The 20,419-nt window shown below is 45.3% G+C and overlaps 1 protein-coding gene and 1 pseudogene across 1 annotated transcript; one reads left to right on the forward strand and one right to left on the reverse strand.

The window, feature by feature from the left end:
* Window positions 1-5,132: 5,132 nt before the first annotated feature.
* Window positions 5,133-7,629, forward strand: LOC112446470 (ATP-dependent RNA helicase DDX18-like). Its single transcript, XM_059886028.1, has 2 exons — window positions 5,133-7,550; window positions 7,613-7,629. The coding sequence occupies exons 1-2, from the start codon at window positions 5,195-5,197 to the stop codon at window positions 7,627-7,629; spliced, it is 2,373 nt and encodes a 790-aa protein (XP_059742011.1). The 5' UTR covers window positions 5,133-5,194.
* Window positions 7,630-9,067: 1,438 nt separating this feature from the next.
* On the reverse strand, window positions 9,068-10,312 carry LOC112446471 (magnesium transporter NIPA2-like; annotated as a pseudogene).
* Between the last annotated feature and the right edge of the window lie 10,107 nt (window positions 10,313-20,419).

Raw genomic sequence — 20,419 nt, forward strand, 5'->3', positions numbered from 1 at the left:
AATTGATTTGTAAGCAAATACCTCATAATCATTAAGTTCAGATTAGAGCCCCTTCAAGGCAGCCATGGGTGAGGACACGTGTGTTGTTTCTTCTGCTGGTACTGCCCTTTCTCCAAACATTTTCAAAACTTTTTTTTTTGGTAGAGTAGTCTTTGAGCCAAAAGGAAAATTGGTCTTTTTATTATAGTTAAAAATTGTCCAAAATATTATTGCAAAGTTTTTTAACCTAGTCAATCTTCCAGGGCTGGTTCCACTTCTCTTTAGACTATTTTCAAAAATTCCCCCAAATTAAATCCCCAAACAAAAATTTGCAATAGTGCTTTGAAAAAATTCTACTCTTACTAGACTAGACTAGTAGGTTGCTTGACCAATATCCTCATACAGGGGCATGTCTTTGTATTTTCAACAACAAAGAAACAAGGCATTTCATCTTTTACATTTAAAATGGTCATTAATACATTAGTTCTTCATGGAGGAACCAAGACTTAAAATACATGTACAATAATACAATGTTAATAAAAATAGAAACTACCTATACTAAGATCATTTTAATTAACTCTTATAATTTAAATATTAGAAAATGAGTTTTTCTTGATCCAAATTAGTGAAATCTTAAAAAAAGATTGTCTCCAGAGACTATCATGTAAGAGGACAATGTCATTTTCAGACTCATTCTGAAATTCTAACTCATTTAGCAGTAGAATTACAGAATAAGGTTTTAATTAAATTTGTTTTCCAAAAACCTGTCAGATATCCATTTCTTTGGGAGACACTTTCACCAGTTAGCTGCCCAATTGCCCGGGTTGAGCTTTATTCATTACTATTAAGACTATTAGAGATATTAAGAATATTAGAGAGGTTACATTTATTGCTTTTCATCTTACCAAAAAACAAAGGCTGTCTTGCTAGACTAAATGAGTATCTTTAAAGGCAAGCAGGCATGACATCCCCACAGCAATTACAAGGAAGGTACTCAAAGCACCAGTGATGTCACCAACAGGCATGTCTTGCCTCTCCATGAAAAGAAGAATGAGCAAGTTAAAACTGAAGCTGCAAAGAATATGTAGTCACTGGCATTGCTGTAGAGGGGTTCGATACGTCCAGGGCCCTGTCTAGATAACTAATCTGTGTGCTTACACAGACTGGGAGGCTTAGACGCAGAATCCAGGCCAAGGGATGTCTCAGCTGAGTCTTCTCAGCAGAACGCTCTTTAACACGACGCCCAAGCCTTTAACATAGCTAACTAAAAGCGCTCTGCTCACGGAATGATTAGAATGTTTGCTTTTGTGGCGAGTTCCTAACAAAGATTAACAAGACTACAGTGACCACGAGCATTGCAAAACCCACAAAATGTGGATCACCTCGCTCACAAGACATTTAAAGTCTCCACGTTCTCTTCTTCTGGAACACAAATGACTGTAACTGGAGATCTTCACAAGGACGCTGAGACATCCTAATGGAGGCCCTTGGGGACTGATCCGAATGCCTAAGCTGTGAACTTGGCCACCTCGCCAGCTCCCATGGAGAACGGTCCAGCCACCACAACCCATTCTTTAAGATCTGCATGACCACTTTGACATGCTCTCACGGATCCTGTTCTGGTAAGTTGCAGGAGACCTTGTTTTTGTTGGTTTTATTTCGAAATGCAGCTTTCCCCAATAAAAATACTGGAGCTCATAGGCCATCCCAGACTAACACATAAAACTCATATAACCCAGGCTTTTGGATGTACCCTTTGTTCCTGAGGAAGCTCCTACCAATCACATCCAACACAGAAGAGAAACTGTTGGCACTGGAGCAAGTATGATTCAGCCTTCAAATCTCAGATTTTCACATCACCGTATAGGCTCACAGTCTACACAGCACCTTCATTCCCGGCCCTCTCCCCCTCTCTGATTTCATCTATGTCCAGTGGGAAGTGGGCACAGCCAGGGACACAGCTGGCCTTCTTATCAGGAAGTGACCAGTTGTACATCTTCAGGAGGATCCCCAGCCGACTCTGCTGCCACTGCTAGCATGAGATCGTGCCCTGGTGGCACCTGTTTCTGAGCTGTGTAATCATAGAGTCAGTAGACACATATCTTATGGTTAAAAGGAACACACCATTGACTGTAAAGCTCAATTTAAAAGGAGAAGGGTTCCCACCAAGCATGTGGCATCTCAAACTGATTTCTTAAAAGGTGATCTGAATTTGTATGTGTGCGTGTGTGTGTGCTTAATTGCTCAGTCGTGTCTGATCTTTTGTGTCAGACTAAGCCCCACGGACTGTAGCCCACCAGGCTCCTCTGTCCAAGGGATTTTCCACACAAGAATACTAGAGTGGGTTGACAATTCCTTCCCCAAGAGACTTTCCTAACCCAAATCTAACCCAGATCTCCTACATTGGCAGGTGGGTTGTTTTATCACTGAGCCACCTGGGGAGCCCTTTGAATTTGTATATTTGTGTGTATAATTCAAAGAGTGAGATCAGATTTTTGTAAACTGGTCAGAAAATCCCAACCCAGGAGATGCTAAAGGAAGAATCATCACAGAATGCCTCTTTCTTCACAACTACCCTTTCAGAATTGTTAATTTCCAATTCTAAGTATCAGGAAATAAAGGCCATTGGAGATTTTGCTTGAGTATATGTGCTCCAATAACTGGCTAGCTGAAGTGTCAGTCTTTCCATCTCCCTTTCCTAACTTCCTCAGTTCACACTTGACGCCAGCCCATGAAAGAAAGTCGCCTCCGAGAGGAAAACCAAAAAACCTTCCTGAGAAGCTCCTCCACCCAGAAACGCTTGCAGGCAGAATTTAAAGGAGACTGTTAGTTTCTGCTTATTTTTCTAGTGACTGGTCTCCCCACCCCCAGTCCCTTTGCCTGTGGTCAGCACAAGTGCTCTGGATGCTTCACAGAGCCTCACTTCACTCTCAGACACAGCCCGAAGGGGCCACATCCCTGAAGGATGGGAGAGCCCAGTGCTCGCAGCACTGAGCCCCTGGCCTTTTCTTGTCAGGGATGTGGCAGGCAAAAGCTGCGGGCTATGTTCCTGCGTGGGAAATGGGGGCACCTTTTGCTGACTGTGCTGTCTCACAGCCTGTCATTGCAAAGTGAAACTTGGTGTGCTCCTAATCCAGAAAGGCAGCTGGAATCTTCATTCATCTGCTGTCAAAGGCACTGTTGATGTCACATTGGATTAGGTGATAATGGTGAGATAAATCCTGTCACGACTTATCTCACCCACACCACAGATAGAAGAGTGAAGCAGGACGGGCTAGGTAACCAGCCAGAGGGCAGCGAGAGGACTGCTTCCTGAGCCACGTTCGGGTAAAGGAGGGCATTTGGTTCACTGCCTGGCTCACCACGTGGTCCCTCTCCAGGGGCCTCGTGGCATGTGAGCCAAGTTTATTCCACCCAGTAGGACTGACTTTCTCAGTTGGCTTCTTTATTTTCTAGGTAAAACATACCTATAAGGAAATAACCTTTATTACTTGCTACCACTGAGAGAGCCTGTCTCCATAACTGATTCTTTTCCCAGTGTGATTCTCCAGGGTGAAGGGTGGAGGGCTGGCGTGGGGTGAAGAAGGCAATATTTTCCTCCCACTTTTTCTCCCCGAAGAGCCTAGGGGAGAGGCCTGAGCCCTACTCACTGTTCATTTAATGATGACCTATAACGTTTTTGGGCTTCCCTGGTGGCTCAGTGGTAAAGAATGCGCCTGCCAATGCAGGTCCCTGGGTCAGGAAGATCCCCTGAAGAAGGAAATGGCAACCCACTCCAATGTTCTTGCCTGGGAAATCCCACAGACCAAGGAGGCTAGTGGGCTACAGTCCACGGGGTCGCAAAGAGTAGGATTAGCAACTGAACAACAATACGGTTTTTTGCTCTTTACCCAGTAGAGCAAGCCTGGGTCATCACTCACAAGAAAGGGTTAGTGAGAAGGAAACCATGCTGAGCTTGAGGATGGGAATCCTGGCTCCAGACCCAGACTCGGACTTCACCAACCATGGGAACGTTCTGGACTTTGTGTCCTCGTTCACAAACTGCAGAGATTCTTAGAATCTTGAGATTCTGAGAAAGTAAGAATCAAGTGAGAGGAGGGATATGAAAACACTTCATATGTGGAAAAAGAGATGTAAAAACACAAGGCTTTTATTACCGCCCACTAGTCCAAGGGTCCCAATCTGATCATCAGAGGGGTCTGGAAGCTTATTTAAAAAGAATGGACTGTATAGCACAGGGAACCCTGCTCAATGTTACGGGGCAGCCTGGATGGGAGGGGAGTTTGGGGGAGAATGGATATATGTGTATGTGTGGCTGAGTCCCTTGGCTGTTCACCTAAAACTATCACAACATTGTTAAATTGGCTATATCCCAATATAAAATTTAAAACCTTTGTAATTAATAAAGACATCTGGAAAATGACCAAAAAAGCATGGAATTCTGGGGCCAACCCAGACCTACCAAATTAGAATCTCTGGGGATTAGGCCTGGAAATAAGTACTTTCAGAGCTTCCTGAGCAATTCTGATGCTTACTCAGGCTTGGGTTTGAACTTCTTAAAGATGAGGATTGTGTATCGTAGTATTTTAAAAGATCTGCACACCTAGAACTGGTATTTATATAACAAGACAGTGACCAAATGCTCACTGTACAAGCATTTACCGAGAGCACACTGGGCACCAAGCACCATGCTGGCCACCAGGGAGACACACAGCAAAGCCTGGCCCTGCGCTGGGGCTCTGCCTGCGGGTGGGGTGGGGCTAGACGCAGGCACAACAGCCTCACTGTGATATGCCACTGTCGGAGAACTCAAGCCACTCAAGTGTTCTCAGCAGTCTTTTGATACGGTCTGATGTCCTTGAGCTTGTCGGTCTTGCCTTAATGATTAATGCCTGAGACCATTCTATTTTCAATGCTTTGTTATGGGCAGTATTTCCTGCAGAAAATAGTGAGAAGCATGTTGGGGGAGATTGCTAGTGGAAATATGAAGTCTGAATACCACAGGGGCAGAACAGGAGCTACCAAAGGACATGCCATGAAAGGGGAGAATGAGAAAAGAGATCTTCTGGGAAGATGAAAAGAATTTTCAAAACATAAGGAGATTGTGAAAAGAAAAGTTAAGACTGAGCACGTGTGACTCGAGAGGAAGTAACGTCATTTGGGAGAGCCGAAAAGCTGGGCTGTGGCGCCGCGGTGAAGGCTCTTTATCTACAACATGTCTCATTTACCGATGAAACTTCTACGCAAGAAGATCGAGAAGCGGAACCTCAAATTGCGACAACGAAACCTAAAGCTCCAGGGTGCCTCAGCCGTGAGCCTGTCAGAAACTCAAAATGGAGATGTGCCTGAAGAAACAGTGGGAGATGGAAAAGTTAAAAAGTCCTTAAAGCAGTCTGTGAGTGTGGGCTTGTCAGAAGCCCCAAATGGAGATATAGCTAAAGAAACAGTAGGAAGCAGAAAAGTTAAAAAGTCCCTAAAACAACCTATGAGTGCTGGGTTGGCAGAAACCCAAAATGGAGACACATCTGAAGAAGCAGGAGTAAGTGGAAAAGTGAAGAAGTCCCGAAAACAATCTATGAATGCAAGCGTGTCGGAAGCCAGCAATAGAGTCCTGCCTAGGGAAGCCACGGAAAATGTCAAAGCTAAAAAATCTGTTAAAGAGTCTGTAAATGTAGGCATGTCAGAAGCCCAAAATGGAGATGTTTTTAAAGAAACAGGGGAAAATGTCAAAGTTAAAAAAGCCTCCAAGAAATCTACCACATTGACCAGTGGAGAAGCAGCAATGCAGTCTCCCAATTCAGAATCAAAAAAGAAGAAGAAGAAGAAAAAGAGAAAAGTAGTGGATGATGCTGGGCCTGATTCCAAAAAAGCAAAAGCTGAGGACATAGGAGAGGCTGAAGATGGTGCCCAGGCTCCTGAAGAAACAGAAAACCGTGTGGAGAAGCCAGATGACGAGGGTGAGGACAGCGAAGTGCCCAGCCTGCCCCTGGGACTGACAGGAGCTTTTGAGGATACTTCATTTGATTCTCTGACTAATCTTGTCAATGAGAACACTCTGAAGGCAATAAAAGAAATGGGCTTTACAAACATGACTGAAATTCAACATAAAAGTATCAGACCACTTCTGGAAGGCAGGGATCTTCTAGCAGCTGCAAAAACAGGCAGTGGTAAAACGCTGGCATTTCTCATCCCTGCAGTTGAACTCATTGTTAAGTTAAAGTTCATGCCCAGGAATGGAACAGGAGTCCTTATTCTCTCACCTACTAGGGAACTGGCCATGCAGACTTTTGGTGTCCTTAAGGAGCTGATGACACACCATGTTCACACATATGGGTTAATAATGGGTGGCAGTAACAGGTCTGCTGAAGCTCAGAAGCTTGCCAATGGGATCAACATCGTCGTGGCCACACCAGGCCGTCTCCTGGACCACATGCAGAATACCCCAGGGTTTATGTATAAAAACCTACAGTGTCTGGTTATTGATGAGGCTGATCGTATCTTGGATGTTGGGTTTGAAGAGGAATTAAAGCAAATCATTAAACTTCTGCCAACACGCAGACAGACCATGCTCTTCTCTGCCACACAAACTCGAAAAGTTGAAGACCTGGCGAGGATTTCTCTGAAAAAGGAGCCTTTGTATGTTGGTGTTGATGATGATAAAGCTAATGCAACTGTAGACGGTCTTGAGCAGGGGTATGTTGTCTGTCCTTCTGAAAAGAGATTCCTCCTGCTCTTCACATTCCTTAAGAAGAACCGGAAGAAGAAACTAATGGTTTTCTTTTCATCCTGTAAGTCCGTGAAATACCACTATGAGTTGCTGAACTACATCGATTTGCCTGTCCTGGCCATTCATGGAAGGCAAAAACAAAATAAGCGTACGACCACGTTCTTCCAGTTTTGCAATGCAGATTCAGGGATCTTGTTGTGTACAGACGTGGCAGCTAGAGGGCTGGATATTCCTGAAGTGGACTGGATTGTTCAGTATGACCCTCCAGATGACCCCAAGGAGTACATTCACCGTGTGGGCAGAACAGCCAGAGGCCTGAATGGAAGAGGGCACGCCTTGCTCATTTTGCGCCCTGAAGAATTGGGTTTCCTTCGCTACCTGAAGCAATCCAAGGTTCCATTAAGTGAATTTGAGTTTTCCTGGTCTAAAATTTCTGACATTCAGTCTCAGCTTGAAAAACTGATTGAAAAGAACTACTTCCTTCATAAGTCAGCCCAGGAAGCATATAAGTCATACATTCGAGCCTATGATTCCCATTCCCTGAAACAGATCTTCAATGTTAATAACTTAAATTTGCCTCAGGTTGCTCTGTCATTTGGCTTCAAGGTGCCTCCTTTTGTTGATTTGAATGTGAATACCAATGACGGCAAAGTTAGAAAGCGAGGCGGTGGCGGTGGATTTGGCTACCAGAAAGCCAAGAAAGTCGAGAAGTCCAAGATCTTCAAACACATAAGGTCCAGAGGGCAGCGAGAGGACTGCTTCCTGAGCCACGTTCGGGTAAAGGAGGGCATTTGGTTCACTGCCTGGCTCACCACGTGGTCCCTCTCCAGGGGCCTCGTGGCATGTGAGCCAAGTTTATTCCACCCAGTAGGACTGACTTTCTCAGTTGGCTTCTTTATTTTCTAGGTAAAACATACCTATAAGGAAATAACCTTTTATACTTGCTACCACTGAGAGAGCCTGTCTCCATAACTGATTCTTTTCCCAGTGTGATTCTCCAGGGTGAAGGGTGGAGGGCTGGCGTGGGGAAGAAGGCAATATTTTCCTCCCACTTTTTCTCCCCGAAGAGCCTAGGGGAGAGGCCTGAGCCCTACTCACTGTTCATTTAATGATGACCTATAACGTTTTTGGGCTTCCCTGGTGGCTCAGTGGTAAAGAATGCGCCTGCCAATGCAGGTCCCTGGGTCAGGAAGATCCCCTGAAGAAGGAAATGGCAACCCACTCCAATGTTCTTGCCTGGGAAATCCCACAGACCAAGGAGGCTAGTGGGCTACAGTCCACGGGGTCGCAAAGAGTAGGATTAGCAACTGAACAACAATACGGTTTTTTGCTCTTTACCCAGTAGAGCAAGCCTGGGTCATCACTCACAAGAAAGGGTTAGTGAGAAGGAAACCATGCTGAGCTTGAGGATGGGAATCCTGGCTCCAGACCCAGACTCGGACTTCACAACCATGGGAACGTTCTGGACTTTGTGTCCTCGTTCACAAACTGCAGAGATTCTTAGAATCTTGAGATTCTGAGAAAGTAAGAATCAAGTGAGAGGAGGGATATGAAAACACTTCATATGTGGAAAAAGAGATGTAAAAACACAAGGCTTTTATTACCGCCCACTAGTCCAAGGGTCCCAATCTGATCATCAGAGGGGTCTGGAAGCTTATTTAAAAAGAATGGACTGTATAGCACAGGGAACCCTGCTCAATGTTACGGGGCAGCCTGGATGGGAGGGGAGTTTGGGGGAGAATGGATATATGTGTATGTGTGGCTGAGTCCCTTGGCTGTTCACTAAAACTATCACAACATTGTTAAATTGGCTATATCCCAATATAAAATTTAAAACCTTTGTAATTAATAAAGACATCTGGAAAATGACCAAAAAAGCATGGAATTCTGGGCCAACCCAGACCTACCAAATTAGAATCTCTGGGGATTAGGCCTGGAAATAAGTACTTTCAGAGCTTCCTGAGCAATTCTGATGCTTACTCAGGCTTGGTTTGAACTTCTTAAAGATGAGGATTGTGTATCGTAGTATTTTAAAAGATCTGCACACCTAGAACTGGTATTTATATAACAAGACAGTGACCAAATGCTCACTGTACAAGCATTTACCGAGAGCACACTGGGCACCAAGCACCATGCTGGCCACCAGGGAGACACCAGCAAGCCTGGCCCTGCGCTGGGGCTCTGCCTGCGGGTGGGGTGGGGCTAGACGCAGGCACAACAGCCTCACGTGATATGCCACTGTCGGAGAACTCAAGCCACTCAAGTGTTCTCAGCAGTCTTTTGATACGGTCTGATGTCCTTGAGCTTGTCGGTCTTGCCTTAATGATTAATGCCTGAGACCATTCTATTTTCAATGCTTTGTTATGGGCAGTATTTCCTGCAGAAAATAGTGAGAAGCATGTTGGGGGAGATTTGGGAGACACTTTCACCAGTTAGCTGCCCAATTGCCCGGGTTGAGCTTATTCATTACTATTAAGACTATTAGAGATATTAAGAATATTAGAGAGATTACATTTATGCTTTTCATCTTACCAAAAAACAAAGGCTGTCTTGCTAGACTAAATGAGTATCTTTAAAGGCAAGCAGGCATGACATCCCCACAGCAATTACAAGGAAGGTACTCAAAGCACCAGTGATGTCACCAACAGGCATGTCTTGCCTCTCCATGAAAAGAAGAATGAGCAAGTTAAAACTGAAGCTGCAAAGAATATGTAGTCACTGGCATTGCTGTAGAGGGGTTCGATACGTCCAGGGCCCTGTCTAGATAACTAATCTGTGTGCTTACACAGACTGGGAGGCTTAGACGCAGAATCCAGGCCAAGGGATGTCTCAGCTGAGTCTTCTCAGCAGAACGCTCTTTAACACGACGCCCAAGCCTTTAACATAGCTAACTAAAAGCGCTCTGCTCACGGAATGATTAGAATGTTTGCTTTTGTGGCGAGTTCCCTAACAAAGATTAACAAGACTACAGTGACCACGAGCATTGCAAAACCCACAAAATGTGGATCACCTCGCTCACAAGACATTTAAAGTCTCCACGTTCTCTTCTTCTGGAACACAAATGACTGTAACTGGAGATCTTCACAAGGACGCTGAGACATCCTAATGGAGGCCCTTGGGGACTGATCCGAATGCCTAAGCTGTGAACTTGGCCACCTCGCCAGCTCCCATGGGAGAACGGTCCAGCCACCACAACCCATTCTTTAAGATCTGCATGACCACTTTGACATGCTCTCACGGATCCTGTTCTGGTAAGTTGCAGGAGACCTTGTTTTTGTTGGTTTTATTTCGAAATGCAGCTTTCCCCAATAAAAATACTGGAGCTCATAGGCCATCCCAGACTAACACATAAAACTCATATAACCCAGGCTTTTGGATGTACCCTTTGTTCCTGAGGAAGCTCCTACCAATCACATCCAACACAGAAGAGAAACTGTTGGCACTGGAGCAAGTATGATTCAGCCTTCAAATCTCAGATTTTCACATCACCGTATAGGCTCACAGTCTACACAGCACCTTCATTCCCGGCCCTCTCCCCCTCTCTGATTTCATCTATGTCCAGTGGGAAGTGGGCACAGCCAGGGACACAGCTGGCCTTCTTATCAGGAAGTGACCAGTTGTACATCTTCAGGAGGATCCCCAGCCGACTCTGCTGCCACTGCTAGCATGAGATCGTGCCCTGGTGGCACCTGTTTCTGAGCTGTGTAATCATAGAGTCAGTAGACACATATCTTATGGTTAAAAGGAACACACCATTGACTGTAAAGCTCAATTTAAAAGGAGAAGGGTTCCCACCAAGCATGTGGCATCTCAAACTGATTTCTTAAAAGGTGATCTGAATTTGTATGTGTGCGTGTGTGTGTGCTTAATTGCTCAGTCGTGTCTGATCTTTTGTGTCAGACTAAGCCCCACGGACTGTAGCCCACCAGGCTCCTCTGTCCAAGGGATTTTCCACACAAGAATACTAGAGTGGGTTGACAATTCCTTCCCCAAGGGACTTTCCTAACCCAAATCTAACCCAGATCTCCTACATGGCAGGTGGGTTGTTTTATCACTGAGCCACCTGGGGAGCCCTTTGAATTTGTATATTTGTGTGTATAATTCAAAGAGTGAGATCAGATTTTTGTAAACTGGTCAGAAAATCCCAACCCAGGAGATGCTAAAGGAAGAATCATCACAGAATGCCTCTTTCTTCACAACTACCCTTTCAGAATTGTTAATTTCCAATTCTAAGTATCAGGAAATAAAGGCCATTGGAGATTTTGCTTGAGTATATGTGCTCCAATAACTGGCTAGCTGAAGTGTCAGTCTTTCCATCTCCCTTTCCTAACTTCCTCAGTTCACACTTGACGCCAGCCCATGAAAGAAAGTCGCCTCCGAGAGGAAAACCAAAAAACCTTCCTGAGAAGCTCCTCCACCCAGAAACGCTTGCAGGCAGAATTTAAAGGAGGACTGTTAGTTTCTGCTTATTTTTCTAGTGACTGGTCTCCCCACCCCCAGTCCCTTTGCCTGTGGTCAGCACAAGTGCTCTGGATGCTTCACAGAGCCTCACTTCACTCTCAGACACAGCCCGAAGGGGCCACATCCCTGAAGGATGGGAGAGCCCAGTGCTCGCAGCACTGAGCCCCTGGCCTTTTCTTGTCAGGGATGTGGCAGGCAAAAGCTGCGGGCTATGTTCCTGCGTGGGAAATGGGGGCACCTTTTGCTGACTGTGCTGTCTCACAGCCTGTCATTGCAAAGTGAAACTTGGTGTGCTCCTAATCCAGAAAGGCAGCTGGAATCTTCATTCATCTGCTGTCAAAGGCACTGTTGATGTCACATTGGATTAGGTGATAATGGTGAGATAAATCCTGTCACGACTTATCTCACCCACACCACAGATAGAAGAGTGAAGCAGGACGGGCTAGGTAACCAGCCAGAGGGCAGCGAGAGGACTGCTTCCTGAGCCACGTTCGGGTAAAGGAGGGCATTTGGTTCACTGCCTGGCTCACCACGTGGTCCCTCTCCAGGGGCCTCGTGGCATGTGAGCCAAGTTTATTCCACCCAGTAGGACTGACTTTCTCAGTTGGCTTCTTTATTTTCTAGGTAAAACATACCTATAAGGAAATAACCTTTATTACTTGCTACCACTGAGAGAGCCTGTCTCCATAACTGATTCTTTTCCCAGTGTGATTCTCCAGGGTGAAGGGTGGAGGGCTGGCGTGGGGTGAAGAAGGCAATATTTTCCTCCCACTTTTTCTCCCCGAAGAGCCTAGGGGAGAGGCCTGAGCCCTACTCACTGTTCATTTAATGATGACCTATAACGTTTTTGGGCTTCCCTGGTGGCTCAGTGGTAAAGAATGCGCCTGCCAATGCAGGTCCCTGGGTCAGGAAGATCCCCTGAAGAAGGAAATGGCAACCCACTCCAATGTTCTTGCCTGGGAAATCCCACAGACCAAGGAGGCTAGTGGGCTACAGTCCACGGGGTCGCAAAGAGTAGGATTAGCAACTGAACAACAATACGGTTTTTTGCTCTTTACCCAGTAGAGCAAGCCTGGGTCATCACTCACAAGAAAGGGTTAGTGAGAAGGAAACCATGCTGAGCTTGAGGATGGGAATCCTGGCTCCAGACCCAGACTCGGACTTCACCAACCATGGGAACGTTCTGGACTTTGTGTCCTCGTTCACAAACTGCAGAGATTCTTAGAATCTTGAGATTCTGAGAAAGTAAGAATCAAGTGAGAGGAGGGATATGAAAACACTTCATATGTGGAAAAAGAGATGTAAAAACACAAGGCTTTTATTACCGCCCACTAGTCCAAGGGTCCCAATCTGATCATCAGAGGGGTCTGGAAGCTTATTTAAAAGAATGGACTGTATAGCACAGGGAACCCTGCTCAATGTTACGGGGCAGCCTGGATGGGAGGGGAGTTTGGGGGAGAATGGATATATGTGTATGTGTGGCTGAGTCCCTTGGCTGTTCACCTAAAACTATCACAACATTGTTAAATTGGCTATATCCCAATATAAAATTTAAAACCTTTGTAATTAATAAAGACATCTGGAAAATGACCAAAAAAGCATGGAATTTCTGGGCCAACCCAGACCTACCAAATTAGAATCTCTGGGGATTAGGCCTGGAAATAAGTACTTTCAGAGCTTCCTGAGCAATTCTGATGCTTACTCAGGCTTGGGTTTGAACTTCTTAAAGATGAGGATTGTGTATCGTAGTATTTTAAAAGATCTGCACACCTAGAACTGGTATTTATATAACAAGACAGTGACCAAATGCTCACTGTACAAGCATTTACCGAGAGCACACTGGGCACCAAGCACCATGCTGGCCACCAGGGAGACACACAGCAAAGCCTGGCCCTGCGCTGGGGCTCTGCCTGCGGGTGGGGTGGGGCTAGACGCAGGCACAACAGCCTCACTGTGATATGCCACTGTCGGAGAACTCAAGCCACTCAAGTGTTCTCAGCAGTCTTTTGATACGGTCTGATGTCCTTGAGCTTGTCGGTCTTGCCTTAATGATTAATGCCTGAGACCATTCTATTTTCAATGCTTTGTTATGGGCAGTATTTCCTGCAGAAAATAGTGAGAAGCATGTTGGGGGAGATTGCTAGTGGAAATATGAAGTCTGAATACCACAGGGGCAGAACAGGAGCTACCAAAGGACATGCCATGAAAGGGGAGAATGAGAAAAGAGATCTTCTGGGAAGATGAAAAGAATTTTCAAAACATAAGGAGATTGTGAAAAGAAAAGTTAAAATTCCAGTATCTGTCTTGGGATGTGAAGAACAGCAGAAAGTTCTCAATTCAACCCCAAATGGCCCATCAGCCTGTGTCTGGCTAACCCTAACAGAGCTGGCTGACCTGAGTTTTGCCCATCCCTTGAACCAAACTTGAACCCTATGCAAGTGCTGAAGTCATTTGGAAGATCATTTGAAATTATTTTCCTATCTTGGCCTCCTGGCTTGGACTGAGAATGCTCTGAGGAGAGCCTTGTGGAATCACAGGGGAGACAGAGTGCTTTCTTTCTATATTTATGTGTGCTTTTTGGATGATTTCCTTCCAAGTGTTGGCCGGCAAATGAATGATGAGCATTGAGAGACTCCTTGATTTGTGCAGGGTGGTGTGAGCTAACATGGTTTCCCATCAAGGCATTATGGTTGGAGAAGAAGAACTGGATTCAAACTGAGAAGCCGTAGTTCTGGTGTCCTGCTCTAAGCCAGCCGTTCGATACATGCTGCTAAAGGAAGGAAGGGGAGCAGGTAGGTCTGATTAAGACATTTCACTTGGGTTCTTTGGTTCATTGGTACAGAATCTGTCTGCCAATGCAGGAGACAGGGGTTCAGTGCCCGATCGGGGAAGATCCCACAGGCTCCAGAGCAACTAAACCCACGCGCCACAACTACTGAACCTGTGCGTTAGAGCCTGGGAGCGGCACCTACTGAGCCCATGCGACCAAGAGTTGTGCTCTGCAACAAGAGAAGCCACCGCAATGAGAAGCTCGTGCACTGCAACTAGAGGGTGGTCCCCGCTCACTGCAACTAGAGAAAAAGCCCGAACAGCAGCAAAGACCCAGCACAGCCAAAAATGAATAAATTAAATGATATGAAGAAAGACTTCATGACACATGAGACTAAATTACAGCAACCACAGAAATCAAGGAGCAGGGGGTTACCATACTGGGGGTGTAAATGTATCCCAGATGCTGGGCTAGTAGTGGAAACTTAAGATGTTGTAGCCCCTTCTGTTCACAACCTGAGACCCACTGAGCGATAAATTCAGAATTCCATAGGCAGCTGGTACAAGGAGAGGTCTGATATTGGATGTGCATTGGGGAGGGGTTAGGACTCTGACTGAGTCTTGAAGAGAGAAGAGGTTTGGATAGACAGAAGAGAGGGGAAGAAAGCAGATTAAGTAACAGGCTAAGCAAGAGCGCAGAAGTCTTAGAATCATGACGATAATGTTTATGAGACAGCAAGCTGACCCAGATGACTGAGGAGGTACTGGGAGGTCACTGGGGAGCTGGTGGGCCTTGAAATGGGCAAAGAGACTAGTACGTGGTGTAGCAGAAGCTCAGGAAGGAACAGGGCACCATTGGAGGCTCTTGAGGGGACAGCAATGTCCCTGGATGGCTTCTCTGGCAGAGTGGGTACCTCCCACCCACTCCAGGATGACTCTTGCTCCTTTGCTTGGCTGCTAGGTTGATGGAAATTCAGTGGTCATGTCTGTGGCTCTCCAGGTGAGCACGTCCCCAGACTGGCCCCTCCCATGCTCCCTTGTCCAAAAATTAACCAACATGATGGAGAGGAGATTACACACTCTCAAAACAAACCAAGAACCTCTTCCCTCTAATAGGATTCGCCAGATGACAGATGATGCCAATCCCTGTAATTACTTAGATACTTTAATTGACTTTCGGTGGCAGTAATAAGTAACTGGAGTTCGGGCTTGTAGAATTTCCTTCCTAATTGTGGCTGTTAAACTAGTCATTATAGGGATAAATAACACGCCACTTTATTTAAACCGTTTCCGCCGTTCATGCAAATTCCGGCGGAAGTGCAGGGCCTAAGAGAGCGGTTTGGGAGCGTGGGTCCTGGCGGAGCAGCTTTGGGAGGGCTGCTCAGGCTGGTTGTCTGCTTCATTTGAATTAACAAGCCACAAGCTTCCAACACTGACGCATTTCCTAGTACTTCGACTTTAAAAGGCTGTAGAAAGGATAATTGACCGCAGCTTGTCAGCACCAGCGATTTACTGTCATTAGTGCAAACTCAGATGAATTATTTTAATATCACGGAATATAAAAAATGGGCGGCGAGTCTTCTTGCTCTGTAAGTTAAGACTACTTAAACAGCTTTTCACACTTCGGTTCTGCATTTGGATGTCAGGGAGAGAGGAAATCATAAAGGGCTCAGGAGTGGGAGTGGAAGACAGGGGTGGGACTCACTTGGCAGAAGTAAGGAAGAGTAGATTTCAAAATATCGGATCAGATCCAAGTCAACAGACCTCTCAGGGTTGCTTGTTTTCAGGGTGCCATAAAAGCTAAATAGGGATGAACCCACAGCCTGTCATACAGAGTGAAGTAAAAGGAAAACAAATATTGTATATTTACACATATATCCCTGGTGGCTCAGATGGTAAAAAAAAAAAATCTGTTTTCAATGAGTGAGACCCAAGTTGGATCCCTGGGTTGAGAAGATCCCTTGGAGAAGGGAATGGCTACCCACTCCAGTGTTCTTACCTGGAGAATTCCATGGACAGAGGAGTCCCACAGGCTGCAGTCCACAGGATCGCACAGACTCATACCCAACTGAAGCGCTTTAGCAGGCACACAATAGTGATTCAGATGTAGACACTGGACTTTGGACTCACTGGGGGAAGGAGAGGGTGAGACGAATTGAAAGAGTAGCAGTGACATATATACACTCTCCAGGGGATCTTTCTGACCCAGGGATTGAACCTGGGTCTCCTGCACTGTAGGCAGATTCTTTACCATCTGAGCCACGAGGGAAGCCCATATGTACAAAATAGTTAGTGGGGAGCTGCTGTATAGCACAGGGAGCTCAATTTAGTGATCTGTGTCCACCTAGAGGGGTGGGATGATTGTGGGAGGGAGGCTCACGATGGAGGGGATACATGTATACGTAAGGCTGATTCATGTTGTTGTAGAGCAGAAACCAGCACAACATTGTAAACCAATTATCTTCCAATTAAATTTTTTTTTAAAAAAGCAGACCTGAAGCTAATAAAAAAGCAAAATAGACATTCTTTTAAGTTCTCAATATTGATTTCTGTTTTCCAGTGTAGTATTTAGAAAATTCTATTAAAACTTGTCTTCTTTGTGTCTTGGCCCAATGGTAGACAAAAAGAACTAGAAATAAAGCAAGGTAGATTCTAAAACCTTTCTTACACCATAGATACAAGTTTGGGAAGCCTGAAGTTTTTTTCACTCAGGGCCATGCAGATAGAGTCCCTTACATGTCCTATTTTGTTTTATTTTGTTTCTGAACCATCCATTCTTCTGAGGACTGTGTAAAAAAACAGCCAGTGCCCAAAAAAGTCAAAGAATGCCTGGAACTGGAGCAATTTATTTTTGTTTTGCTTCCCTATCGTTGTTTTTGCAAAAATATTTGCTGCCTAACTCTCAGAACCCAAGGCAAGCTTCCACTGGCAATTATCTCATTTCGATTTGGGGGAGGAGGGCTTTATTTCTGTCTGATCTTGAATTTAGACTTTCTTTGCAGTCTGTCGCCTTCTTCCACTAAGATACAAACACACAGGCCTGGTTCCTGTTGTTCTATAACTGAAATGGAACTGATCTCACTCATTTCTGTAGGGCTCAGCACTGCAGGTGAGTATCTCTGAATGATGTTGCCAATTACTGTTGCTCGACTGGCAGGTGGTAAATGCTGTTTGTTCTTCTCCCCTTTTTCTTTCTCCAACATGTAACATATCTGAGAGGTGAAAGTCATAGAACATCCCTTCTGAAAAGAGGGGAGAAAATTGTAACATCCAAGAGAGTATTTAGTTACTGGATACTTGATTGACTCCCTTTCACTGCTGAGTGTCATGCCAATAACATAGAGGGAGATGAACATTTCACTAAATGACCTCATTAGGAGCGCCATTGTTTACACACATAAACTGCAGCCACAATGAACTTAAAGGCACTACTAGTCTCGGTCTCTCCTTGCGCCGGTCCTTGTACTTGTTCCAGGTCTGAAGCTGAGTGGTGTGGACTTCTCAGGATCAGTGAGTGGTAGAAATTCCAGAGACTTAGGGCTGCAAGGTCTCTCCCCAACTTCTGGTTTCTGGTGGGTAGAGTGAGTTGTTGCTACATCTACATCCCATCAGTCTGGGAATGGCTCACTTCCAAATTGCTTTGAGAGCATCATGGTTTGAGTTTCCTGATTCCGTTTTAAATATGCAACTGGAGGTGGGACAGCAGAGTCCCTAATCCCCTGGCTATTTGTCCAGACCTTGTGCGTCTGTTTCACAGAGAAGGGCATCATATTTATATTTAAAGACAAAAAGTCATATAAAGAGAATAGACTTAGGGTGAAGAGAGAGCTGAGGAAGTATAGTCAAAACTGTCCAAACCCAGTTATGAAATGTTTGCTCCTGCATCCACCTGCCAATGCAGGAGGCTCAGGTTCCATGCCTGGGTGGGGAAGATCCCCTGGAGAAGGAAGCGGCAACCCACTCCAGTATTCTTGCCTGGGAAATCCCATGGACAGAGGAGCCTGATGTGCTATAGTCCATGGGGTTGCAAAGAGTCAGACATGACTGAGCATACACACTCCAATCCCTACCAGACGGCTAGTAATAGAACTGCCTTTATCATGTGTGTGAAATGATGGCACTCTTCATAGGAGAAAAAGAACGTGGCAAGAAATAGCGGCGTACCCGACTAGGATGCATTAGCATGATGCTGTGTGGCTTAGTCAGGGCTCCTCTCATGTTCTCCAACACAGATTGGATCTAGGCCTGACCAGGATGACAGCATTTCCTCTTGAATGGATGGCCATGTGTTTCTTTATGTAAAATCTACACCCTCTGTCTCTGCCTAGCGTGTAGCTTTAACTGGCCCATCATATGCCTGGTGGAGTGTCTGAGCCCAAGGCAGGTTGGAAATAAGACAGCACAACATACTAGAGATGCTTGCAGAAGGGTTGAAAGTGAAAGTGTAAGTCACTCACTCATGTCTGACTCTTTTCAATGCCATGGGTTATAGCCTGCCAAGCTCCTCTGTCCATGGAATTCTCCGGCCAAGAATACTTAGAGTGGGTTGCCATTCCCTTCTCTGGGGGATCTTCTCAACTCAGGGATCAAACCCAAGCCTCCTGCATTGCAGGCAGCTTCTTTATCATCTGAGCCACCAGAGAAGTCCTTGCAGAAGGGGTGGGAAGAACAAACAAACTCAATGCTGTTCATGCCCATGGTAGAGAGTGTGCAAAACAGACTTACTCCAGCTCTAGCACCAGGGTGTGGTGGGGGGAAAGGAACATTGGCTTTTTGTTTTCACATCTATCTATCTTCCAGTTTTATTGAGATACAACTGACAGACAATGCTGTGTAAGTTTAACATGTACAACATAATAATTTGACCTACATACAACATGAAATATTTATCACAATAAGTTTGTGTGTGTGCGTGCTGAGTCGCTTCAGTTGTGTCCGACTCCCTGTGACCCCCTGGACCATAGCGCACTGGGTTCCTCTGTCCATGCGATTCTCCAGGCAAGAATACTAGAGTGGGCTACCATGCCCTCCTCCAAGGGATCTTTCTGACCCAGAGATCAAACTTGAGTCTCTTATGCTCCTGCATTGGAAGGTAGGTTCTTTACCACTAATGCCACCTGGGGAACCTATCACAATAAGTTTAGTGAACATCTGTCATCCCATTTAGATATAAAATTAAAGAAATTCAAAAAGGTATTTCTCCTTGTGATGAGAACTCAGGATTAACTTTCTTAACAACTATCAAACCTATATGCAAGTCAGGAAGCAACAGTTAGAACTGGACATGGAACAACAGACTGGTTCCAAATAGGAAAAGGAGTACATCAAGCCTGTATATTGTCACCCTGCTTATTTAACTTATATGCAGAGTACATCATGAGAAACACTGGGCTGGAAGAAGCACAAGCTGGAATCAAGATTGCCAGGAGAAATATCAATAACCTCAGATATGCAGATGATACCACCCTTATGGGAGAAAGTGAAGAGGAACTAAAAAGTCTGTTGATGAAAGTGAAAGAGGAGAGTGAAAAAGTTGGCTTCAAGCTCAACATTCAGAAAACGAAGATCATGGCATCTGGTCCCATCACTTCATGGGAAATAGATGGGGAAACAGTGGAAACAGTGTCAGACTTTATTTTTTGGGGCTCCAAAATCACTGCAGATGGTGATTGCAGCCATGAAATTAAAAGACGCTTACTCCTTGGAAGAAAAGTTATGACCAACCTAGATAGCATATTCAAAAGCAGAGATATTACTTTGCCAACAAAGGTCCGTCTAGTCAAGGCTATGGTTTTTCCAGTGGTCATGTATGGATGTGAGAGTTGGACTGTGAAGAAAGCTGAGCACTGAAGAATTGATGCTTTTGAACTGTGGTGTTGGAGAAGACTCTTGAGAGTCCCTTGGACTGCAAGGAGATCCAAGCAGTTCATCCTAAAGGAGATCAGTCCTGGGTGTTCATTGGAAGGACTGATGCTGAAGCTGAAACTCCAATATTTTGGCCACCTCATGCAAAGAGTTGATTCATTGGAAAAGACCCTGATGCTGGGAGGGATTGGGGGCAGGAGGAGAAGGTTGAGATGGTTGGATGGCATCACCAACTCCACGGACATGAGTTTGAGTGAACTCTGGGAGTTGGTGATGGACAAGGAGGCCTGGCGTGCCGCTATTCATGGGGTCACAAAGAGTTGGACACGACTGAGCGACTGAACTGAACTGATCATATATAACATATGGCCGTGTTAATTATTCTTTTAATATTGTACATTATATCCCCTGTACTTATTTATCTGGCAACCTTTAAACTTAAATATGGCAGCTTGCCACTCAGAATTGTTTAACATCTCTCTGCAGGGATGGCTTGGCCCATATGACAGGTTATAAGACATGTTTGAAATTCGAGAGAGATGCTGGGAGAGAGCGAAGGGGAGCGTGGAGGGAAGGAGAGGAGAGACAAAGGAAGGGGAGGGAGAGAAAGAGAAGGAA

This window comes from Bos taurus, chromosome 4 (assembly GCF_002263795.3).
Source record: "Bos taurus isolate L1 Dominette 01449 registration number 42190680 breed Hereford chromosome 4, ARS-UCD2.0, whole genome shotgun sequence".
Lineage (NCBI taxonomy): Eukaryota > Metazoa > Chordata > Mammalia > Artiodactyla > Bovidae > Bos > Bos taurus.

Coding starts and splice junctions, on each gene's coding strand:
- LOC112446470 (XM_059886028.1), top strand. CDS start 5,195: ATGTCTCATTTACCGATGAAACTTCTACGCAAGAAGATCGAGAAGCGG.